The sequence below is a fragment of the Ovis aries genome, chromosome 1, assembly GCF_016772045.2.
Source record: "Ovis aries strain OAR_USU_Benz2616 breed Rambouillet chromosome 1, ARS-UI_Ramb_v3.0, whole genome shotgun sequence".
NCBI classification, from domain to species: Eukaryota; Metazoa; Chordata; class Mammalia; order Artiodactyla; family Bovidae; genus Ovis; species Ovis aries.
The window spans coordinates 42485092-42512004 of record NC_056054.1 but is presented as its reverse complement, the minus strand read 5'-3'; the positions used below and the strand labels follow the sequence as shown (position 1 = coordinate 42512004).

General features: G+C 36.5%; 1 protein-coding gene and 1 pseudogene across 1 annotated transcript in view; one reads left to right on the top strand and one right to left on the bottom strand.

Moving 5' to 3' along the window:
* The window catches only part of DNAI4 (dynein axonemal intermediate chain 4), a 106697-nt gene extending 89936 nt beyond the window's left edge, over nt 1-16761 (top strand). The window contains 4 exon segments of the mRNA XM_004023217.6: nt 2280-2378; nt 2999-3225; nt 5750-5906; nt 16568-16761. Of these exon segments, the coding sequence (XP_004023266.2) occupies nt 2280-2378; nt 2999-3225; nt 5750-5906; nt 16568-16633 (549 nt within the window). The 3' untranslated portion in view covers nt 16634-16761.
* On the bottom strand, nt 6657-6776 carry LOC114111274 (small nucleolar RNA SNORA70; annotated as a pseudogene).
* Nucleotides 16762-26913: the final 10152 nt, after the last annotated feature.

Sequence of the window (26913 nt, the reverse complement as noted above, 5' to 3'; positions counted from 1 at the left end):
CCATACTTGTGAATTTGTCTTTTCTCCCTTTGAAATCCTATCAATTTTTTCTTTATGTATCTTGAAGCTTTAAGTACATAAGTGTTTAGAATTGTTCTCTTGATTAATCAATTCCCTTATTATACAATGACCTTATTTATAGCTGGTAACATTCTTTACTCTGAAATCTACTTAGTCTGACATTAATGTAGCCACTACACCTTTCTTTTAACTAATATTAGCACAGTTTATCATTTTACATTCTTTTACATTTAACCTATTTATGTCTTTATATTTAAAGTATGTTTCTTATAGGGAGCATATTGTTGAATTTTGCTTTTTTGTCCCGTCCTAGAATCTCTGACTTTTGTGATATTTACACAGTTTACCTTTAGTTTGATTGTTGATTTAGTTTGGTTTGAGTCTGTCATCATTCTTGACTAATTTATGTTTGGGAAGAAATGGAAACATATTTGACCCCTTTGTCTGGAGGTAGGACTCTGAAGGGCTATCTCAGCTCCAAAGCTTATTATAGGTTGGACTGACCACTCTGTTGCAGATACATCATAGTTTAACTTAAATCTCTACCTGTTCCTGTTTCCCTCAAAGAGGTTGTTTCTGAGAGAACTTCCCAATAAACCTCTTGCCTGGAAATCTCAGTCTCAGGTTTATATAGTGAGGAACCCAGCTTTAGACAGCAACCTTGAAGAGCTCTAGAGAAAGACCTTTATCTGTGTACTAAGTTGTTTCAGTCATGTCCAACTCTTTGTGACGCTGTGGACTATAGCCCACCAGGCTCCTCTGCCCATGGGGTTCTCCAGGCAAGAACACTGGAGTGGGTTGCCGTGCCATCCTCCAGAGGATCTTCCTAACCCAGGGATTGAACCCACATCTCTTGTGTCTCCTGCATTGGCAGGCAGATTCTTTACCACTGAGCCACCAGGGAAGCCCAGAGAAAGATGACCTACTTATAAATACTACTGAGATAATCATTGTTCATATATAAAAAAGGAATTAGATCCCTACTCCTTTATATGTAAAAACTTTTAGAAGAAAATATGGGAGAATATCTCTATGACTTCAAAGTAGGAACAGTTTCTTAAAGCACAAAACCCTAATTATGTAAAATATATAATACCAGCTACATTAAAATCAGAACTTTTATTTACTAAATGACACTAAGAGTTCTTAAAAAAAAAAAGCTGTATGCTGGGAAAAGATTTTTGTCACCTAATAATAGACAAAACATATGCAATAGAATATATTAGGAACTTATTAAAATGAATATGAAAAAGAAAGATTATTAGTAAAATGGTCAAGAAATATGAATGGAAGAGGAGATTCAATTGGCCAATAAACATAAAAAGGCTCAAGTTTGTTTATATCCACATAGATGAAACGTAAAACCATTCAGTGTAAGCTAATACCTAATAGGATGGCAAAATCTAGGATTTCTAATGTAACCAAACTGTTGAAGAGAATGTGTGTCAAAAGGAACTTTTATATACTGCTGAATGTAAATTGGTAATACTACTTTGGGGGAAAAATGGACTTTATTTTGTAATTTAAGCTACATAGACCCCCATGATCTAGTAATTGCATTCTTAAGTACTGATACATGCTAGAGCAATGTGTCTCAGATTTCAGGGTTCTTATAACTTACCTGGGACTCTTATTAAAATGATTCTGATTCAGCAGGTCTGGGGCAGGGCCTGACATTCTGCAGTTCTATAATACTACCAGGTGGTGCTGACTTGACATAGCTCCACATAGAGCCCTGACTTTCAGACTTTCTGACTATAACTTCAGTATAGAAAACACATTTTAAATGCCTATTTGGTACATACATCTGAGATGTCTGAGACTCCGTCTCGTTTACTCTCATTCTCAGCAAGAATCATGTTCTTGTTAAGTCATCTGTCCTCTCTTTGATTAATTCTAGTGAAATAATACTGTTTCCCTGGACTGTTAGTTCTCTTGTCAGGTAGCTCTAAATGTTAGAAAGTTTCTTGCTCATTTTAAGTGAATGTTTGTCCATGTAATTTCTAGATAGGATACTAAGTTCTACCCTCAATTTTAGCAAAGAAAAGAATCTGTGTTTTCTTTACACAGCCATCCTTCAGGGAGTTTAATTATTATAAAATCATGATTTAAAGAAAAAGACAACAGTCAATTGTCTACAAGATGGTATTTCTAGTTTTGGTTCTTGAACATATTTTAAGAAATCTTGAATTCTGTCTTCTGTTTAGCACATTTACTAATACATCACAAGTTAATGCATTCTGATTTTTTGTGTGTAGGACACAAATATCTATTTGGCTGGTACTGAAGAAGGTCATATTCACAAGTGTTCCTGTTCATATAATGAACAATATCTAGATACCTACAGAGGACATAAGGTTAGTTTTAATTACAGTAGGCATGGAAAATTTTATCTTGTTATATTTCTGAAAAAAAGTATTAGACACAGTATTTTTATGCAATAATTTATAACTTCAGATTTAAAACTACAAGCTTGAATTTGTATATACAACATCCATAATATGTGGGGCTTTTAATTTTGCTTCTAGATATTCTTGATTTCTTTTCATAAGTTATTAGATCACAATTTTAGCTTCTAAAAGACTGCTGATTTAACATGCTGATCTCAAAGTAAAACTGACGCTGGCATATACGCATTCCCTACATTTTAAAATGCTCGTTCCTACCATGTATTTTTCATTTTCTCCTTTATTTTTGTTTATTTTTCTTAATATTCCTAAATATTTTTAAATACTATAGTATGTATTAATATTTAGTAAGTACTGTATCAACTATATTTGTATGCTTCTGTATGCCATAATTTAGGGAAGAGATTCAACTTTGACCTAGTATTCTTAGCTAAGATAATACTTACACAATAATGCATGGTGTATAAAGCTTTTAGAAATCTGAGCATTTTAAGTTTGTTGGTCAAATTTAAAGTATAAGACATTAAATACTACTTACTATGTATTTTAATTTATTTTTCTAATCTTAGGGACCAGTGTATAAAATAGCATGGAACCCATTTTGCCATGATGTTTTCTTAAGCTGTTCTGCAGATTGGGGTGTTATTATATGGCAACATGAGAATCTCAAACCATTTTTGAGTTTTTATCCAACTACTTATGTTGTTTATGATATTGCCTGGTCTCCAAAATCATCCTACATATTTGCAGCTGCAAATGAGAGCAGAGTGGAGATTTGGGACCTTCACATCAGCACGTAAATATTAACATTTTTCTTGAAGATAATTGTAGATAATAAAAGTAGAAGATAATTGCAGTTCCATCTAAATGATGCCTGATGGTTTTGACATTGGTTAGAGAGAACTGTCGGAGAAGGCAATGGCACCCCACTCCAGTACTCTTGCCGGGAAAATCCCATGGACAGAGGAGCCTGGTGCGCTGCAGTCCATGGGGTCGCTGAGTCAGACATGACAGCGACTTCACTTTCACTTTTCACCTCCATGCATTGGAGAAGGAAATGGCACAACCCACTCCAGTGTTGTTGCCTGGAGAATCCCAGGGATGGTGGAGCCTTGTAGGCTGCCGTCTATGGGGTTGCACAGAGTAGGACATGACTGACGCGACTTATCAGCAGCAGCAAGAGAACTGTAGCTACTTTAAAACAAGTAATAGTTCACACTGTGAGAGTCCTTTATGAATAAAGTGATGTGCCAGGATAATATATTAATTACCTACATCATATGTATTAATAGTTTAAAAACATTTGAATGAAAATGGGTTATTCTATCTCCTCAATTAAAAAAATTATTTATTTATTTGGCTGCATCAGATGTTAGTTGTAGCATGTAAGATCTTTTAGTTGTGGCATGCAAACTTAGTTGTGGTATGTGGAATCTAGTTCCCTGACTAAGGATTGAACCCAGGTCCCCTGCATTGGGAGCATGGAGTCTTAGCCACTGAAACACCACAGTAGTCCCTCATCAAATTTTTATAGACTGATATAGGATATCATAACTACTTGAATTCTTTGTCATTGTCTGGTTTATGGAAGAATGCAGAGAGGTACTTTTCTACTTGTCCTTAACTGAAGACCTTTTATTAGTAAGATAAAGGGAGCAAAATAAATATTTTTAAATGATATTTACTTATTCTCTTACCTCATTTTAAAACGTATTTGAAGAAACATGCAGTTTAATTAAATTTTTTTTCTTTAAGTGTTACATCAAAGTTATTAGAGGGCCATAGACTGGACCATCCTTTTTAATATGAAAGTTTATAAAGTGCTGGAATTGTGTTTAATGATTCTACTTCTTCAATCATTATTTCAATATTAGAAAATATTGTAGACCTTTAGGCAAGTTATTAAGAAGGAGAAGCATGGAAATACATTCTTGTTTGAAATAAATGATATAAAATTCAATGGGTTTATTAATAATTGCAAATTTTTTTCCTAGAGATTAATAGTTTAGTAACTTTAAAATTTTGTCACGACTCATTCTATAAAACAATTTGAACCAAAAACTCAAGTACAACACAAAACAATATATTTTCGTGTATGAGATGACTAACGTAGAAAGTGGTTACTTAAAGGAATGTCATCTCTGATTTTTTTTTTTTCCTAGTAAAATTGTAGTTCCCAGGCAAAATTTCTTCAGAAGAAGTATGCAAGTTACTGCTTCTTTTATAAGAATGTCAATGGATTGCTTTGGATGAGTAAGAGTAGAGAAGGTTCTTGTTTAGAGAACCTTGGAACAAGGTTCTAAATCTTGTTCAGATTCACTTATGGTCTAGGGATTCATATGGATCAAAACATCCTTCCCTTAAAAGACATTTATTATTTAAGAAGTTGTACTAGGGATCCTCAGAGAAACTGAACCCATAAAATAGAGTTGGTGGGAGGAAGGGAGAGAGAAAGAGTGCTGCTACTGCTGCTAAGTCGCTTCAGTCGTGTCCAACTCTGTGCAACCCCATAGAGGGCAGCCCACCAGGCTCCTCCGTCCCTGGGATTCTCCAGGCAAGAACACTGGAGTGGGTTTCCAGTTCCTTCTCCAGTGCATGAAAGTGAAAAGTGAAAGTGAAGTCACTCAGTTGTGTCCGACCCTCAGCGACCCCATGGACTGCAGCCTTCCAGGCTCCTCCGTCCATGGGATTCTCCAGGCAAGAATACTAGAGAAAGAGTGAGAGAGATTTAAAAATATTGGCTCATGTGATTGTGGGGCCTGGCAGTTCCCAAGTTTGCTTGACAGGGTAGCAAGCCAAAATTTCCATCAGGGGAGTCCATGTTGCAGTCTTGAGTACAAAGGCAATATACAGGCAGAAATTTATTCGGTTTCAAAGACCTCAGTCTTTTCTTCTAAGGCTTTCAACAAATTAGATGAGGCCAACTCACTTTGTGAAGGATAATTTGCTTTATTCAAATTCTACTGATTTAAGTTAATCATATCATACCTTCACATCAGTGTGTAGACTGGTGTTTGACTAAACAACTGGAAACCACAGCCTAGCCAAATTAATGCATAAAATTAATCATCACAGGAGTTTAAAGTATGAGTTCACATCTTAATTGTGAATACTTTATTTAGTTGAAATTAGTTTATTGAAAGAATGAAAGCTTTGATTGAATAAAGGGTGAGAAATAGTTATTTTGCTTTTGGAAACACATAAAGACGCTTTTGGTTTTTGTTACATGAAATCACAAATATCTCAGGCTTTTCTTAGTCTGTATGTAAAAAGAACATATTAACAATAACTAAACTTATAAATACAATATTTCATTACAGTTTGGACCCTCTGATTGTCAATGTTGCTAACCCTGGAATCAAGTTCACAACTGTTCTTTTTGCTAAGCAAACAGATTGCCTTCTGGTGGGAGATAGTGACGGACAAGTTGCTGTATATGAATTAAAAAATATGCCCACTACTTTGGATTCTAACAGGGTAAGACTTGAAAGTCAAAATCTTATGTCATTTTATGATTTTATTCAGCTATAGTTTTGTGTCATACAAGAGATTTACATTTCTCAATTATCTGAAGTGTGGCATAGTGGAAAGATATATGTAAGTCCCAAGAGTGGCATGGTGCCTAGTAGGCTTATTTTATTTGAGCCTCACAGTCTTTATCTGTTAAATGAAAACATCATTCTTTATTTTTAAAAGTAAATAATGTTGAGCAGAATAATTATAAATATTACATGAAATAATTTAAAACTGTCCCTAGTTTATGGTTGTGACTGTTCTCTGCAAATATTCAAAGACTTTTACAAGATATAATATTTTTATTTATTTGTTTTTGTCAAGAAAGTAGAATTTATGGGTAAGCATGAGTAAAGAGGGGCAGCGCCAAGGCTCTCATGAGTGCAGGACCCATTTGTCAGAGGGCCACGATTAGGGATATATTTGACCCTACAGCCATCTAGAATGAGCCGCTTTTCTACCATCATGTTTTCAAATTCACCTGCGTTAAACTTAGTAAATCCCCACTTCTTGGAGATGTGGATCATCTGGTGGCCAGGGAACTGGAACTTGGCTCTGAGGAGGGCTTCATTGATAGGCTTATTGTTCTGCTGCTAGTTGTGGATGGCCATTATGACTCTGGCCACTGCTCCCTGGGACTTTTCAAAGGCACCAAGCATACCTGTCTGGAGCCTAGACAGAGCAGCATGCCAGTCATGAAGGTCCAGTAGAAAGAGTTGTCTCCAAGATCCCTTAGGGCAACCTGTACAGGCAATAGCCAAGGAGGCGGCTGTTTGCAGCGATTGTACACTGGGCCCCTGTGAGGAAGAGCACAGTCAGCCTAACTGGCTGCAAAAAGAAATAATATTTTTATTTTTAAATTATTTTGGAAATAATATTTTTAGATGTTATCCAGTGTTCCTAAGGTTGCCATTTGTTTCTATTGGTTTGACATTGTCCTCTTCCCTAACTCTGATCTTCAGATATCAAAGATTTGTTATAAAACTTTGATAAGTAAATCAGCATCACTATATATCATTATATATATATTTTGCTTATGTGTTGTTTAAAAGTTTTTTTAATTGAAGTAAAGTTGATTTATAGTGTTAAATCACATCGTGATTTGGTATTTTATATATTATACTTAATTTAAAGTTATTATAAAATGTTGGGTGTATTCCCTGTGCTATACATTGTATCCTTGTTTCTTATTTATTTTATACCTAGTAGTTTGTACCTTGTAATCCCCTTCCCTTATCTTGCTACTCTCTCCTCCCCTCTCCCCACTGGTAACCACTGATTTGTTCTCTGTATCTGTGAGTCTTGTTTCTATTCATTCATCTTCTTTTTTAGGTTTCCCATATATGTGAAAGCATATAGTATTTGTCTTTCTTTGACTTACTCATAATACCCTCCAAATCCATCCGTGTTGTTGCAAATTGCAGAATTTCATTTTCTTAAAATTTCTGGGTAATATTCCATTGTGTATATATATGTGTGTATATATACATATATATACATGTATATATATATATACACACATATACTATATAGATGTCCATTATTTTCAAGATAGCTTTTTAGTTTTTTTCTCTTTATGTTTAGATTTCTAGTTTAAGGAATGATCTGATAAATATTACCATGAATATATCAACATGTTAACAATACTAAAAATATACATGAATCAGTAAGAAAAAACACTAAGACTCCAATAGAAGGGTGAGTGAGGTCAGGAACTTCATTCACAAAATATGGCTGGTAACTATATTTTAAAATTTAACCTCATTAACAAAAAATATTTAATTAAGTTAAATGAAAAGCATTCATTTAATAGAAGTATCATATATCAAATTAACAGAAATTCTTTTAATTGGACTACTTATTACTGACAGACATTTGGTAAGATAGGTCCTCTCTTATACTGACAGTTGAAATAAAAATTAGTGTGAGTTCTTTGGGAGCAATTTGGCAATCTGAACCAGAATTGTTGACTTTTGGAACTCTATCTTACAGAAATATTCATAAGGGCAATCTAAGAAATTATAGCATGTTTTGTGATAGGATGAGACAAAAAAAGAAAAGGAAAGAAAAAAAAGGAAAAGGAACGAATCCAAATATCCAATCAGAGGGAAATATGACTAGGCAAGTCAGAAGTACTGATTAGATTTGGGTTACATGTAAGAGGTGGAGTTTTACCCTAGCCAATGGACTATAAATGTTAAACTAACAAGGAAACAGAAAATACTTACATACATACATACTAGCTTGCTTGGGACTTTGTACACGGTTTGATCCTCTACCCACTTCAAGTCTTTGCTCAAATGTCAATTTCTTAGTGAAGTCTTCCCTGGCCACCTTATTTAAAATTGCAGCCTCTACTCTCCCCCACACTCCCTATTCAATACTCTTCCATGACTAATTTTCTTAATAACACTTGTCTTTTTGTGTGAGTATGCGTGCACTCAGTCACTCGGTGGTGTCCTGCTCTTTGACACGTCAGGGACTGTAGACTGCAAGGCTCCTCTGTCCATGGAATTTCCCAGGGAAGAATACTGGAGTTTTGATTGGTTGATTTTGTTAATTGCCTATCTCCCACAGCTTGATTATAACCTCTACATAAACACTGAATTTGTCTCTATTGTTCTGGGCTATGTCTTAGTAGAGTGTCTGGCTTATGGTAGTTATCAATAAGTGTTTTTGAATAAATATGCATGGAAAAGCTAGAGAAAAAAATCACATATTAGAAGCATTGTTTCTTAGAGGTAGGATCATAAGTGAATTTTAGTCTTATACTTATCTGTTTTATAAGTCATTATAGTACATCAAGTAATTGTTTAAATGCATTGGTTTCCTTACAAAATAGTTTGAGTGTGCTCTGAGGAATGCATCTCTAATGCCTCATTTTTTCCATGATATAAACTATTTTAATATTTTCATTTTCTCACACATTCATTGAATATAAGATATTTTAACAGCATGGGGATATTTGTGCTCATAGTTAACCTTGTTTAAGATATACAGCTCTATGTCTGACACAGGATACAGCATGCTTGGGGCTGGTGCATGGGGATGACCCAGAGAGATGTTATGGGGAGGGGAGGTGGGAGGGGGGTTCATGTTTGGGAATGCATGTAAGAATTAAAGATTTTAAAATTTAAAAAATAAAAAACTAAAAAAAAATTTAAAAAATTAAAAAAATATATATATACAGCTCAACAGCCAAAAGAAATTAAAAGAGAATTCCATTTATTTAAGTGTTTCAAAGAAATATTAAAATGAATCCAAATATATAGTTCATAATATTCCTTTTTCTTCTTCCACCCATAGCTCTCAAATCCTAAATATAAACTCAAGGCCTGATCCATCCTTTCTTGTCTCTATAATTCTTTCAGTGCTAAGAACTTGTCCACAAGCTCTGAACTGGGGGCAGTGGGGAAGGGGGGGTTTGAATTTTTTCAAAATTTTTATTAGTATGTGTTGATATAGTGGTTGGAGGGAAATCTGTAAGCATCACATATATTTTTATCTAGTACCTATCAAATGCTACAATAATTTGTCAATATAAATTATAATATTTTATATACACGTCTTTCTTACTAATTTGAGCTGTTTGAAACTTTTATATTCAAGTATCTAGCATATCATTAGAACATAATAGACAATCAGCAAATGTTGAATAGATGTGTGAATGAACAAACCTACAGACAAAAGGCATATATATGGTTTCTAAGAAAGAAACAACATATACTTAAGAAACACAATCGGGTAATAAAGAACAAAATAATAAACAAACTCCTATAGGAACACAGAGCAGGAAAATAGTTGACTTTTGAAAGGAGAATAGGAAGAAGAAAAAGAAAAAATAAGAATGCTTTGGGGAAGGCTTTCACACAGGAGACTGAATTTCAACAGTGTTTTAGAGGATCAAGGTTTTTCCAGTAGACAAGAGAGTAGAACTGTTATTCCAGACTGAGAGAAAGGTTTGAACAAAAATACAGAATTGAAGAGGTCCCTGGCATGCTGCAGTCCATGAGGTCGCAAGGAGTTGGACAGGACTGAGCGACCGAACTGAACTGAACTTGGCATTTTAAGGACATTGTGAGCAGACTTTTTGACTGGTAAAGAGATCACTTGAGAAAAGAGCAACAAAAGGACCAGTCAGGCCATTTAGGACCAGAAAATGTATGACTGCCAAGTTAAGGAATTTGATCTTTATTATATAGATTACCAGGCTTCTCTGATAGCTCAGTTGGTAAAGAATCCGCCTGCAATGTAGGGGACCATGGTCTGATTCTGGTTCAATTCCTGGGTCGGGAATATCTGCTGGAGGAGGCATAGGCTACCCACTCCAGTATTCTTGGGCTTTTCTTGTGGCTCAGCTGATAAAGAATTCACCTGCAGTACCAAAGACCTGGGTTTGATCCCTAGTTGGGAAGATCCCTTGGAGAAGGGAAAGGCTACCCACTCCAGTATTCTGGCCTGGAGAATTCCATTAACTGTATAGTCCATGGGATGACAGAGTCGGACAGGACTGAGTGACTTTCACTTTCATACAGATTACTAAAAGCTATTTAAGGTTTACAATTCCAGAAGTGACAAACGGGGAAAAAGTTAAACCCTCATCTCACATTTTGTGTAATAGTGAACGGCAAATGGATTGAAGACTATGGGGGAAAATAAACAAACTTCTAAAAGAAAATGTAGGATAATGTGTTAATAATTTAAAGTCAGGATAGATTTTTTAAAAATGACCACCCCAAATCTAATTTTTTTCAAATTTTTTCTTTTTCTTTATTTGTAAAATAGGTATAATATTGGCACTAGAATCAAAGGTTGTTAGAAAGAATGAAAACGTTTCAGTCTGGAAGGTGAGAATGCTTAAAAAAAAAAAAGGGAGGGAAAGAAAAGGCCTTTTAGGTACCCTGGTGTTTATAATTCAATTTTAAGTTGTTTTAATATCTGTAAGGCAGATTTGTTCCATCCACTTTCTTAAACGTTTAATAAAATCTGCTACATATATATATGTATATGTAGCAGATTTTATATATATATATATAAAAGATTTTATATATATATAAAAGAATGAGTTAATATGTACAAAGTGGTTAGAAGGGAGAAGGCAATGGCAACCCACTCCAGTACTCTTGCCTGGAAAATCCCATGGACGAAGGAGCCTGGCAGGCTTCAGTCCATGGAGTCACTAAGAGTCGGACGTGACTGAGAGACTTCACTTTTTTCATTTTTCCCTTCCATGCATTGGAGAAGGAAATGGTAACCCATTCCAGTGTTCTTGCCTGGAGAATCCCAGGGACGGGGGAGCCTGGTGGGCTGCCGTCTCTGGGGTCGCACAGAGTCAGACACGACTGAAGCGACTTAGCAGCAGCAGTGGTTAGAACTGTTACTGGCACATAGTAAAGTCTCTATAAATCTCAATTATTTTTTGTATGATTATTTTGTCAAAATTCATATTTTCTGTCCAGGATTTCATATTCCAAGTTAAAAACAACTGGTTGGAAGAAGAAATTTCCAAGATATATGGAAGACATTTAATATCTAGTGTATGTAGAAACTCCTACAAAACAATAAGAATGACTCAATTTTTTAAAAGGGCAGCATATAAAATATTAACTCAGACTAGAGGAAACTAAATTATCAAATAAACTTGAAAAGCAACATTCATTCTCATGAATAATGAGGAAATATACAATTAAAATTTTGCAAGATATCAGTTCATAATGATCAAGTTTACCAAAATTAAAATATTAGTTAATATCAAGCATTAGCAGAGTTGTAGGGAACTAGGAATTCTTATGCAGGGATCATGGGAATATGAATTAGCATGACCTCTTTGGAGAGCAATTCAATAAAACTGAAAATTCAGATATCATGTAAGCCAGTGATACCATGAGATTCTCTTGCACATGTGTACTAAGGGATATATATAAGGTGGCAATATGAGTTTTTTTTAATGTTTCTTTCAGAGACGATAACTCAGTTCAGGTTCACTTAAAACATTCACATTACAAAATTTAAAAAAAAGTTTAGTCTTAGTTCACCTTAAAGTCTTAGGTTATATATTTTATTATTCTAAGTCTAGGAAAGTTTAATAAATACTTTTAAGTGAGTTTTTGTAACAATTAAATTTCTTTGAATCTTTTAAATTACATTTGTAAATTTAATATATTGGACTTTAAATACTTCAATTTTCTTAGGGCAAGCAAATCTCAGATACTTAAGGAATTCCTATTAACTTAATAAGTTTAAAATATTGAATATGCTGAATCTTAAATTTTCCTAAATGTTCCAATGCTTTTTACAAATTAATAATATTTCAATCTATGATTACAAGTCTAAATCAATTACCTAATTACATTATAGATAATTTTCATTAGAATCACAAACTTACTTGTTAGATAATCAAATATGACAAATTCTTTTATATATAATGAATATTTAAAATACCAAGCATGTACAAATGCTTTAATCTAAACATATTATAATTACTTGTTTAATTTGCTGCATTATTTCTATACTCAGTTTTTATTCTTCTCAGGGCAAAGATGTTTTCCCAATAAAGAAATGAGTGAAACATCCCAAGTAGTTTGGAGATTATTTTCTCAACTGGCCTAGATGCATAGTGATAGTAGATGTTCAAGAGCATTTTCCCGACTACCTTGGCTGCCAGGCTGAGCCCTATTTCAGTTGTTTTGTCAACATCCTCCACATGGAGGTGTCTCAAAGCCCATGCTCCTCAAGTCTGGTTATATATTACCTGCATATCACATGTTTTCTTGGAAGTCTGCAGCTCTGAATGTGTTGCTGCATCTTGATTCATTTCAATTCATTTACTGACTGTGTCATTAACTCTAAATTACAACAGTTTTCCTATCTTCTAGAACTATAATTGTTATAGATGTTTAAATGACGTCTGTTTGGATTCTGTATATCTCCTAGGGCTTTGTTCAATTTCTTGGTAGTGGTCTGAAAGACGTGCTAATGAGAAAAGAACACTCATGACAGCCTTGTTTCTATATTGATAAATTGGAAACAATCTAAATGAACATCAGTGGGATATTGGATAAATAAAATATGGCATAATCACATAAATGACTATAATACAGAAGTTTAGTATATATTTCAATATGTCAATTTGACAAATTTTGAACAAATCTTAGAAAACATAGTGTTGCATGACAAAAGCAAATTGTCAGAAGGTAAATACAATATGTTATGATTTATGTAATATTATTTAGAGACACAACTCAAAATTATGTCCTTCATTTGTTATATTTATAGTTAGTAAAAGAAAAGAATATAGATTAGAAAGTGAAAGAAAATTTTCATTTTTGTGTTTTGATTTGAATCGGTTAGAGACATCTTTTATTTTGAGCAGCATACTCTATAAGCAGAAGGCTAAGATCAGAGAGTCTGAATGTTTTCAAAAAACGAGTGTGTGTGTGTGTGTGTGTGTGTGTGTGTGTGTGTGTGTGTGTGGTGGGGGAGGGGTGTGTATGTGAATGATTTCAATGCTGGTAAGCAAAAGTTTTCTTTTAACAAATATATTCCATACCTTAGTAAATAAATACAGTTTCCTAATACAAATAAGTTTTTCATTCTTTTTGGCCATTGAATTTTAAAGGTTCAAAGGGTTATATTTCTGAGAGGCTAAACAAAAAATCATTAATCAGATTTTATGTTAATTATAACTGACCGCAAGCTTAACTGGTACACTTCCTCCTTAGCTTTTCAGTGAAGAATTGCAATCATAATAGTAATTTAAAGTCTCAAAATAATTAATGTCAAACCATTATTTCCCATAAAGATATCTTACCATGTAACGTTATGACCTACAATTTCTCTGTTAATTTTAACCAAGAGTTAATCAAAATTTTGCAAGTCATATGATTTTATCATACAGGAAATATGAACACCAAATTTATGATAAAGGCTGCCTCTGGGAAATGAAAGATGAGGGAAGAATAGAATTGGAAAGGGGTACAAAGAGAACGTCATCAGTAAAGTTTTATTTATTTTACTAAAAAATATTCAAGGCAAAGATGACATTTGTTGATTTAGGGTAAATATGTAAGTTCACAAAGGCAGAGTACCAGGCAGCCCATGCATCGAGTGTACTGGAACAGGGTTCATTGAGAGAAACCCATGGAGAAAGGATCAATAGCAACTTTAGGACCACAACACCTGCTCATCTTCTCATTGCCCATTACTTTCTCTGGCCTTGCACAGAAGGAGAAAAGGCTGTGGAGGTTTTAAGTGACATAATTTTCCGAAATTTTGGACCCTCCCAATGTGACCAAGGGTCAGAATATCATTGTGATAAGACACGGCGGGACATTGGCTCTAGCCCTATCCTACTGACTCAGGGCTCATGTTTATAGTGGTGCATCAGCTTGGTACCTGACATGAACAGGAGGTTGGGGTCCAAACCTTGCAGTTACAAGTTTATGATGTAACTGGATGTTGACAGGACTTGCCACCACATTAGCATTTGTTGTTGTTTGAAGCACCGGCTCCTCCCTTGGTGCCCTGGGGCTTGGTTGCTGGGGGCCTAAGTCTTGCACTGAACAGAATTATGGCTCAGACAGTAAAGCGTCTGCCTACAGTGCTGGAGACCCGGGTTTGATCCCTGGGTCGGGAAGTTCCCCTGGAGAAGGAAATGGCAACCCACTTCAGTACTCTTGCCTGGAAAATCCCATGGACAGAGGAGCCCTGTAGGCTACAGTCCATGGAGTCGCAAAGAGTTGGACACAACTGAGCGACTTCACTTCACTTCATGGCTTAAGCACTTGGCAGAAGCCAATTTCAGTGGCATGGACCAACTCCTTTTCTGGAAGCAGCCTGTAGAGAATCACTCCTACATACTGTTTCTGCTCTTATGTTTCAGTATGCTAATGCTTGCATCTTTTCCTCCGTACTTTTGAATGTACATTTTTTCCCCCAAATTAAGAGAAAAACAAAAAGAGAAATGAAATCTTCAAAAATACAAACACATTCACATACATACACACCTGGATGTATATGTATGTATATATGTATATGTGTGTGTGTATATATATATATAAATTAATGTTGAGAGACATTGAAGGCAGAAAAGATAGACCATTCATTCAATAAATATTTACTGAGCATGTGATATGTGACAAGGGTCTGTTTTAGGCACTAAAATAAAACTGAACAAGCTATAGTAATGATCTACTAATCTGCCCAAGTGAGAGACTGAACTAGATCTAGATAGGTTTGAGCCTCCCTCCCACCCCCCGTCTTACCCCTCACAGAGCCCCAAGCTGAGCTCCTGGTGTAATACAGCAGCTTTCCACTAGCTATCTATTTTATACATGATATTGTATATATAGTGTGATAGTGAAGTGTATGAAAGTCGCTCAGTCACGTCGACTCTTTGTATAGAGTTGGCCAAAATACTGGAGTGGGTAGCCTTTCCCTTCTCCATGGGATCTTCCCAACCCAGGGATCAAACCCAGGTCTCCCTCATTGCAGACAGATTCTTTACCAGCTGAGCCACAATGGTATGTAAATATTGTGGACTTCCCTTGTGGCTCAATGGTAAAGAACTTGCCTGCCAATGCAAGAGATATAAGAGACATGGGTTCTATCCCTGGGTTGGGAAGATCCCCTGGAGGAGGGCATGGCAACCCACTCCAGTATTCTTACCTGGAGAATCCCATGGACAGAGGAACCTGGAAGGCTATAGTCCGTGGGATCACAAGGATTCAGACACTACTGAAGTGGCTTAGTATGCAGGCGTGCACAGCATGCATGCATTGTATATATATCAGTACTACTCTCTCAGTTTGTCCCACCCTCTCCAGTTTAGCAATTGATTTGGTGTGTCAGAGCTTAAAAGGATTGGGAGGTGCCGAAGAGAGTATATCATAAGCTAAAAGATTGGAACTGACTTACATGACGTTATCTATGGTGCTTATAACTCTTTGCAGATTATAAAACACCTTCAACTACATTAGCTCAATCGTCTCTTACAACAATCTTTGGAACTGGATGTTAATATTTTCATTATGCATTTAAAGAAACTAAGATTCCAAGATATCAGTGATTTCCTCAAGATCAACTTTTCTATGTGATAGAGAAAGTCCTAGCCTTCTACTTCCAGTTCCCATCTTTTTACTGTGTCTTTTTTGAAAACTCACCTCCCGTCTGGTTTCATTTACCCCTTTGATACAAAGATCATTATTATTAAATGAAATACCAATCCACACAGAAATTCAGACATTTTACTCTCTCTAATGAAGCACTACAGATCAACAAAGAGCTTAAGGTAGCATTAAGACTAAAAGTGATTTTACAGATGAAAAAACGGAGGATTAAGCATTAAAGCTAAACAGGAGCTGCCAAAATTGTCCCTTTACTGAATCCTTATAAAACTGTTTATCAAACTTCATTAAGAGAGCCTCTCAAAGGAAACAGCAAATTCATACTAGGAAGTAAATGTTATTATTTAAATTTAACTTGGTTTGTTTCCTTTTATAGTCCTATTCGATGCTCTTTATATGTATATCACTAGCTTATAAATTTTAAATGGCATTTTAAACACTACTTTACCTCTTAATTTGTATTTTATTGCATTTTAATTGTGTAACTTTTTTTCTTTTCAGGGAGATGCAATAGTGACTTTGCTTGGGCCCAAGTCAAGTCAAAGCATAATTCATCATCAGTCGTAGAAAAATGTTTAATAACCAATAGTCTGGTTTGTATGAAGCAAGCTGGGATTTTGATTCTAGAAAACACTACTTGATGTATAACCTCCATCTAAATTTAATATAAATTTATGAACTTTTACTTCAGATAATTGTGGTTAGTTTTATTATTTGAGCTAACTGTAAGAGTTTCATTGTATTTTTCTTAATTTTTGAAATTTTTTTCTATTCTTTTTCTTCGTCATATTCCAAGGACAGTGTAAGTACAGATATGTACTTATAAAATATCCAAATAGGTTAGAAATTGTTATCCATTAGAAGCAAAGCTTAAAACAGAATCTTTATTAAGACAAAAGGTCCGTACACTTTAAAATTTCTGCTTTCCAAGCTCTGTTTTCCAGTGTTTATAAATTATGCAGCTGTTAGCATTATGAGTCTATTGGATATTCATGCCCAATTTTAACTAAAAACTTTATACTCTTGGCTCTGAGAGGTACAGCTATAGAACTGAGTTAGACTATTTGACTAGCAAAAGACATGACAGCCAATGTCAGTGTCGCGTTGTTTGGCCAGCAAACATCACACTCCCGATTCAGAAGTAAGAATTAGTCTGGGACACATCAGGGCATTCTTCCCTGCATCCTTCAGAATCTGCTCTGGGTTTTAAGCCTAGACTTAAGTAGGCCCAGATAAAATATAGAGAGTCCCTGATCTATAGTTTCCATTGGGATGTCTTTTTGTGAACAGTTCTAGAGCAACCTTATAGAAATAGGAGGAGTGGGAGCAGCAACTCCTTAAAATATAGATCACAACAGTGTGTTCCTTGCTGTTTGTTTTGAAAAGTCGTGGTGTTTGTTAACTGAGACCATAGGGCAGTATAGCCTGTTCTATAAAGCATTCTAAGTGGAGAGGAGAGCATAACGCATTGGAAAGTGACTAAACTATCTGAAAAGTAATATATATTAAAAACAGAATGGAATCAGTGCAACAGTGGGAATTACCTTTTACAAGTATCCATTCACAATCTTCATTTCTTTTGAGCCATCCTTTAAACAAAAGAAAGGCAATTTTTAGGTGGACTGAAAGCTTAGATAAGGTTATAAGGATGATAAATGTTCAGGTTATTAGGATTTATAAATTATAAATTTTCTACTGGTTTAAGTCATTAACTCTTTGTCATTATTTTTTAAGGTTTGGACTTTCCATAAAACTTTGTATAACAAAATAAAAATGTAATTGAAAAAATGTGTCTCTTTTTATTTTATATTTTTGATTTTAGAAAATTTTCACGTATTCCATTCTCATTGCTCATCAGGCCTAAATGAAAAGCAAAGCCATTTTATTCTTCTTGGACCCTAGGCAACTGATCCTGAACTGAATCTATTCCATTGTATGAAATCATACAATACCTAGCCTTTTCAGATTGACTTCTTTCATGTAATAATGTGAATTTAAGGTTTTTCTATGTCTGCTCATGGCTTTATAGTTCATTCCTTTTTAGGGTTGAATAATATCCACTGTCTGAATGTACCACAGTTTGTCATTCACCAACTGAAAGACATTTGGGTTGCTTTAAAAATTTGGCAGTTATGATTAAAGTTGCTGTAAGCATCCATGCACAGGTTTTTATGTAGAATAAATTTTCAGCTCCTTTGAGAAACTACCAAGGAGCACAATTTCTGGGTCATATGGTAAGAGTATATTTAGTTTTGTAAAGAAACAAAGCCCTGCACTGTTTTCCGAAGTGGTTATACCATTTTTCATTCCCATCAGCAATTTATGAGAGTTCCTATTGCTCCATATTCTTGCCGGCTTTGGTATCATCAGTGGTCCAAGTATTGGCCATTCTAGTAGGTGTGTAGTGATACCTCATTATTGTTTTAATTTGCATTTCCTGATATAATGTAGAGTTTACCATAAAAGTTTAAGAATTGTTAGCCAACTCATTTTATCCTAGTTAAGGGCCTAAGGAAGGAGCTAACTTTAGGCTTTTGTGCTAGGTATTCATCATTTCATTCGGTCATTCTCTACTAGGCGTGTGCCATGAAGAACTTACTGAGAGTTCTGAGAGTAAGTTGTTAGTTGCTCTTCCAACTTGTGTAGGGAAGGAAGATTGTATTTGCTAGTATATAGTTGTACACCATAGATCATAGTTATAGTTCATAGTTCAGTCGCTCAGTCGTGTCCAACTCTTTGCGACCCCATGAATCACAGCACGCAGGGCCTCCCTGTCCATCACCATCTCCCGGAGTTCACTCAGACTCACGTTCAGTGAGTCCGTGATGCCATCTAGCCATCTCATCCTCTGTCGTCCCCTTCTCCTCCTGCCCCCAATCCCTCCCAGCATCAGAGTCTTCTCCAATGAGTCAACTCTTCGCATGAGGTGGCCAAAGTACTGGAGCTTCAGCTTTAGCATCATTCCTTCCAAAGAAATCCCAGGGTTGATCTCCTTCAGAATGGACTGGTTGGATCTCCTTGCACTCCAAGGGACTCTCAAGAGTCTCCTCCAACACCACAGTTCAAAAGCATCAATTCTACGGCACTCAGCCTTCTTCACAGTCCAACTCTCACATCCATACATGACTACTGGAAAAACCATAGCCTTGACTAGACAGACCTTAGTAAGCAAAGTAATGTCTCTGCTTTCGAATATACTATCTAGGTTGGTCATCACTTTTCTTCCAAGGAGTAAGCGTCTTTTAATTTCATGGCTGCAATCACCATCTGCAGTGATTTTGGAGCCCAAAAAGATAATGTCTGACACTGTTTCCACTGTTTCCCCATCTATTTCCCATGAAATGATGGGACCGGATGCCATGATCTTCGTTTTCTCAATGTTGAGCTTTAAGCCAACTTTTTCACTCTCCTCTTTCACTTTCATCAAGAGGCTTTTGAGTTCCTCTTCACTTTCTGCCATAAGGGTGGTGTCATCTGCATATCTGAGGTTATAGATATTTCTCCCGGCAATCTTGATTCCAGCTTGTGTTTCTTCCAGTCCAGCGTTTCTCATGATGTACTCTGCATATAAGTTAAATAAGCAGGGTGACAATATACAGTCTTGACGTACTCCTTTTCCTATTTGGAACCAGTCTGTTGTTCCATGTCCAGTTCTAACTGTTGCTTCCTGACCTGCAAACAGGTTTCTCAAGAGGCAGGTCAGGTGGTCTGGTATTCCCATCTCTTTCAGAATTTTCCACAGTTTATTGTGATCCACACAGTCAAAGGCTTTGGCATAGTCAATAAAGCAGAAATAGATGTTTTTCTGGAACTCTCTTGCTTTTTCCATGATCCAGCAGATGTTAGCAATTTGATCTCTGGTTCCTCTGCCTTTTCTAAAACCAGCTTGAACATCAGGAAGTTCACGGTTCACATATTGCTGAAGCCTGGCCTGGAGAATTTTGAGCATTACTTTACTAGCATGTGAAATGAGTGCAATTGTGCGGTAGTTTGAGCATTCTTTGGCATTGCCTTTCTTTGGGATTGGAATGAAAACTGACCTTCTCCAGTCCTGTGGCCACTGCTGAGTTTTCCAAATTTGGTGGCATATTGAGTGCAGCACTTTCACAGCATCATCTTCAGGATTTGAAATAGCTCAACTGGAATTCCATCACCTCCACTAGCTTTGTTTATAGTGATGCTTTCTAAGGCCCACTTGACTTCACTTTCCAAGATGTCTGGCTCGAGATTAGTGATCACATCATCATGATTATCTGGGTCGTGAAGATCTTATTTGTACAGTTCTTCCGTGTATTCTTGCCATCTCTTCTTAATATCTTCTGCTTCTGTTAGGTCCATACTATTTCTGTCCTTTATAGAGCCCATCTTTGCATGAAATGTTCCCTTGGTATCTCTAATTTTCTTGAAGAGATCTCTAGTCTTTCCCATTCTGTTATTTTCCTCTATTTCTTTGCATTGATCGCTGAAGAAGGCTTCCTCATCTCTTCTTGCTATTCTTTGGACTCTACATTGAGATGCTTATATCTTTCCTTTTCTCCTTTGCTTTTCGCCTCTCTTCTTTTCAGAGCTATTTGTAAGGCCTCCCCAGACAGCCATTTTGCTTTTTTGCATTTCTTTTCCATGGGGATGGTCTTGATCCCTGTCTCCTGTACAATGTCACTAACCTCATTCCATAATTCATCAGGCACTCTATCTATCAGATCTAGGCCCTTAAATCTATTTTTCACTTCCACTGTATAATCATAAGGGATTTGATTTAGGTCATACCTGAATGGTCTAGCAGTTTTCCCTACTTGATCTGAGCCACAGTCAGCTCCTGGTCTTGTTTTTGTTGACTATATAGAGCTTCTCCATCTTTGGCTGCAAAGAATATAATCAATCTGATTTCGGTGTTGACCATCTGGTGATGTCCATGTGTACACCATACTTAGTATGTTCATTAGGTTCATCTCTGTGGTGGTGGAGGTGGTAGTGGTGTTCAGTCATTCAGTCATGGCCAACTCCTTGTGATCCCATGGACTGCAGCATGCCAGGCTTTCTCGTCCTTCACCATCTCCTGGAACTTGCTCAAATTCATGTCCATTGAGTCGGTGATGCCATCCAACCATCTCATCCTCTATCATCCCCTTCTCCTGCCTTCAATCTTTCCAGCATCAAAGTTGTTTCCAATGAGTCGGCTCTTCACATTAGGTGGCCAAAGTATTGGAGTTTCAGCTTCAGCATTAGTTCTTTCAATGAATATTCAGAGTTGATTTCCTTTAGGATTGACTAGTGTAATCTCCCTGCTGTCCAAGGGATTCTCAAGAGTCTTCTCTAGCACTCTACCTCTATGTAGTTACTTACAATTATAAATGGGAGATAAAATGCTAGTATTTGCTTCTTTGTCCCAGTAGGAGTCTCTCAAAATGTTGCATCCTACTGTGAATAGATTGCCATCAACCTGCTAGTAACAATGTGCATGTTAAAGTTCTTTGCATTTTGCAAAACAACTTCAAGTCCATTGTCACATTATACCCTAACAGTGATCCTATGAGACAGGTGGAACAAGAAGTTGTATTATTATCATAATCTTTGTTTTCCAGATGATATGTGCATGCATGCTCAGTCGCGCAGTCATGTCTGACTCTGAGACCCTGTGGACTGTAGCCTGCAAGGCTCCTCTGTCCATGGGATTTTCAGGCAAGAATTCTGGAGTGGGCTGCCATTTCCTCCTCCAGGGGATCTTCCTTACCCAAGGAACAACCCTATCTACTGTGTCTCCTGCATTGGCAGGTGGATTCTTCTCTGCTGAGCCACGTAGAAAGCGCTCTGGGTGATATAATTAAGGCTTAAAGAGATGATATCATTTGCCAAAGACCATATATCTGGTAACCTGAACTTCACTTAGAGACTTGAACTTAAACCTAAAGCTTTGAACAGCTCCTATACATTTTCCACTATTGGTAGTCAATGGTTCATGCCTATATGGTTTTTCTGAGGTCTTATACACCAAAACGTAAAAGAGTATGTATTCTCCTATAGTGAAGTCGCTCAGTCGTGTCCGACTCTTTGCAACCCCATGGACTTTAGCCCACCAGGCTCCTCCATCCATGGGATTCTCCAGGCAAGAGTACTGGAGTGGGTTGCCATTTCCTTCTCCAGGGGATCTTCCCAACCCAGGGATCGAACCCAGGTCTCCCACATTGTAGGCAGACGCTTTACCATCTGAGCCACCAGGGAATTATCTCCAAATAATAAAGCAGTTTTTCTCAGTTTTTATCCCCTGCTATTAGACCTTGCCATATGACCTTGCAAGGAGAGTGCTCCTCACTCCTCTTCAATGTGTTAGCTCTTCACTCACACTTCAGATCTCAGTTCATACATCATATTCTCAGGAGAAACACTTTGGGGCTCCCTCCTATAGGACCTGCCACCCAGACAGGCTAAATTTTCTCCAAATATCTTGAATGTGAAGGGGAATGTGCAGGGCTAGAGAGGGAGGGGAATGAGGAAAAGAGAGAGACCTGTGGATTCATGAAGCAGCAGAGGCCAATGTCCTACTTTTGAAAAGTACTGTTCAGGAAGTAGTAAGATCTAGGAGGGACCATAGGCAACTTCAAAAAACCATTCTCTAAGGGATGAATGATGTGCAGAAACAGCAAAGAAGCATTGGAACTGAAAAAGCAGCAACAGAGGATGATTAACGACCCAGCAAGAAGCAGCACTTTGATGATAGATGGGCCTTGGCATAGAGTAAGATGCTAGAATTATGTCCTGGAAATGGAATAAAACCAACTCTGAGAGATACTAACATTAACTTTTTTTGGTGTGTTGTTTATTTCTGCCAGGTGAGTGAAATGAAAACTTAAAGTTAGAAACTGAGTTATAGAAAATATATTCCTTGGATTCCTGAATTTCTGAACTGAGATTCATACCTGCTGTGCTAAATATTTCTGTGGTCATTTGCATAGTGTCTGCCTCCTCCCTAGACTGTAAGCTTCTTGAGAGCAGGAACTATGTGTTTTGCTCACTACTGTATGTTCAACACCTAGAACAGCACCTCTACAGGGAAATTATTACCACAAATATTTGCTGAGTAAATGAATTATCATATTAATGTAAGAAGTGTTGGCTATGCTTTCCCTGTATTATAACATGGTCTAATATCTTAAATATGACTTCTTCAACATCATAACAAAATGTCTCAATATCACAGAGGGTAAAAACATTTTAATGGTGGAAAATCTATAAAATGAGCCTTGAAAGTTGCTAAACATAGATCAAAGGTCTTTTTTGTCTACAACAAGATAAAATCCATTTTTTCCATTAAGACAAAAGGTATAAACAAATCTATGATCACTTTCTCTGGATAAGCATTACTGCTGCTTTTTGTGAGATTGTATTCTTACTGACAATTTGGAGCAGTTTTCCTTCAGAGTAAAGCACTTAGCAAGATACCTGTATGAAGTTGGTCCTCAGAAGTAGTTGTTCTCACTTCGATGATCCCAGACCACATCCCCACTTCTTGCTCTGAGAACCTCTTTGCCCTTAGCAGCTGGCTGGGTCCTTGCCAAGGCCCAACTCCTCCTGCGGGAAATACAGATTGTGCTTATGACCTCATTTGTTCCTTAATACAACATCTGGGCTTCATATCTTGTTTGTTCAGGATATAGTACAATGTTCAAATCCACCCTCAGATCCATAGAACATTTACTAGGCTATTAGTCTTCATTTGCTTAGGTTGGCTTACCCCGTTGGTGATAAAACTAAAAGGCTAACAATTTACATGAAACTAGTCATGGGTTAAATAGAAAGCAGAGCATGCTCATTAAATTGGAACCCTTAAAAACATGGTTATGCATCTTATCAAATGAGCACTGCTTATTTTTAAAATTGATGAGACATTTAGGTAGCATCGGTAATGTCTCATGAAAAATGTACTTTCTCCTTGTCTGTATGTTCTTTGGATAAGCCAGCTATTAAAAGATATGATGCCATTATACCAGGAAGAACAAATGATCCCAGGATACTTTAGGGACCTTTCATCATAACTCAATAATAGTTTTAGTGAATTTTCTAAATTATTACATATATTCTGATGATTGCTTTAACAATTTCTAAAAGCCCAAAATAACAATGCAAACATAAAAAGAATAAAAATTCTCTGTCAATACAAAATGAAGCATTATATATTACTGTTTCTGAGATCACTAATAAAACTATTTTTAGCTGCTCATTTAATTCTCACTGATAGGGCATTTTAAAAATCACTAAAATGAATGGTAAATTTTTGTCCATAAGATTATGCAGAGTTATCTAGATAAATGGTATTTCAATATTGGTTCTACAGATACTTGTAGTGTAGCAGTTAACCAGTTTTAAAAAGGGGAGGAGAAGGAGTTTTAAATGAAGAAAATAGTATGTGAAAGGCCTAGAAACGTAGAGAACATGAACTTTCCCAAAAACTCAGATATTTGCTATAGGTGAACCATTTACAATTTCAGGGTATCAAAGACCTATACGAGTACTGCCAGATCATAAAAAGTCTTGCAGGCCATGTGAAAGGAATTTTTACTTTTTATTGAGGAAAACAAAAAATCTTAGAAGAATCTTCAATGTGGGTAATAATCATGTGTTCTGGCAGCAGTATAGAGAATGGATTGATGAAGGATGTGAGGCCAGGTGAGAGGCCATTGCCGTAATCTAAATGGAAGTATAGATTAGAAGTCTGACAAAATGTGGTCCACTGGAGAAGGAAATGGCAAACCAGTATTCTTGCCTTAAGAACCCCATGAAAATTATGAAAACACAAAAAGATAGGACACTGAAAGATGAACTCCCCAGGTAGGTAAGTGCCCAATATGCTACCAGATATCAGTGAATAAATAACTCCAGAAAGAATAAAGAAGCAGAACCAAAGCAAAAACAACACCCAGCTGTGGATATGTCTGGAGATGGTAGTAAAGTCCAATGCTGTAAAGAACAATATTGCATAGAAACCTGGAATATTAGATCCATGAATCAAGGCAAATTGGAAGTGGTCAGACAGGAGATGGCAAGAGTGAACGTCAACATTTTAGGAATCAGCAAACTAAAATGGATTGGAATGTGTGAATTTAACTCAGAAGACCATTATATCTACTACTATGGACAAGAATCCCTTAGAAGAAATGGAGTAGCCATCACAGCCAACAAAAGAGTCTGAAATGCAGTACTTGGATGCAGTCTCAAAAACAACAGAATGATCTCTCTTCATTTCCAAGGCAAACCATTCAATATCACAGTAATCCATGTCTATGTCCCAACCAGTAATGCTGAAAAAAGTTGAATGGTTCTATGGAGATCTATAGGACCTTCTGGAACTAACACCTAAAAAAGATGTCTTTTTCATTATAGGGGACTGGAATGCAAAAGTAGGAAGTCAAGAGATACCTGAAGTAACAGGCAAATTTGGCCTTGGAGTACAGAATGAAGCAGGGCAAAGGATAATAGAGTTCTACCAAGAGAATGCACTGGTCATAGCAAACACCCTCTTCCAACAACACAAGGGAAGACTTTACACATAGACATCACCAGATGATCAATACTGAAAACAGACTGATTATATTCTTTGCAGCCAAAGATGGAGAAGCTCTATACAGTCAGCAAAAACAAGACTGGGAGCTGACTGTGGCTCAGACCATGAACTCCCTAATTCCAAATTCAGACTTAAACTGAAGAAAGTAGGGGAAACTACTAGTCCATTCAGGTATGACCTAAATCAAATCCCTTACAATTATACAGTGGAAGTGACAAATAGATTCAAGGGATTAGATACAGAGTCCCTGAAGAAGTATGGATGGAGGTTCATGACATTGTACAGGAGGCAATGATGAAGAACATCCCCAAGAAAAAGAAATGCAAAAAGGCAAAATGGTTGTCCGAGGAAGGCTTACAAATAGCTGTGAAAAGAAGAGAAGTGAAAGGCAAAAGAGAAAAGGAAAGATATACCATTTGAATGAAGAGTTCCAAAGAATAGCAAGGAGAGATTAAAAAAAAAAGCCTTCCTCAGTAATCAGTGCAAAGAAATAGAGGAAAACAATAGAATGGGACAGATGAGAGATCTCATCAAGAAAATAAGAGATACCAAGGGAATATTTTGTGCGAAGATGAGCACAATAAAGGACAGAAATGGTATGGACCTAACAGAAGCAGAAGATATTAAGACGAGGTGGCAAGAATACACAGAAGAACTATACAAAAAGATCTTCATGATCCAGATAATCATGATGGTGTGATCACTCACCTAGAGCCAGACATCCTGGAATGTGAAGTGAAGTGGGCCTTAGGAAGCATCACTACAAACAAAGCTAGTGGAGGTGATGGAATTCCAGTTGAGTTATTTCAAATCCTAAAAGATGATGCTGTGAAAGTGCTGCACCCAATATGCCAGCAAATTTGGAAAACTCAGCAGTGGCCACAGGATTGGAAAACGTCAGCTTTCATTCCAATCCCCAGGAAAGACAATGTCAAAGAATCCTAAAACTACCACACAGTTGCACTCATATCACACATTAGCAAAGTAATGCTCAAAATTTTCCAAGCCAGGCTTCAATAGTACGTGAACTTCCAGATGTTCAAGCTGGTTTTAGAAAAGACAAAGGAACCAGAGATCAAATTGCTAACATGTGTTGGATCATCAAGAAAGCAACAGAGTTCCAGAAAAACATCTACTTCTGCTTTATTTACTTATGCCAAAGCCTTTGACTGTGTGGATCACAACAAAGTGTGGAAAATTCTTAAAGAGATGGGAATACCAGACCACTTGACCTGTCTCTTGAAAAAGCTGTATGTAGGTCAGGAAGCAATAGTTAGAACTGGACATGGAA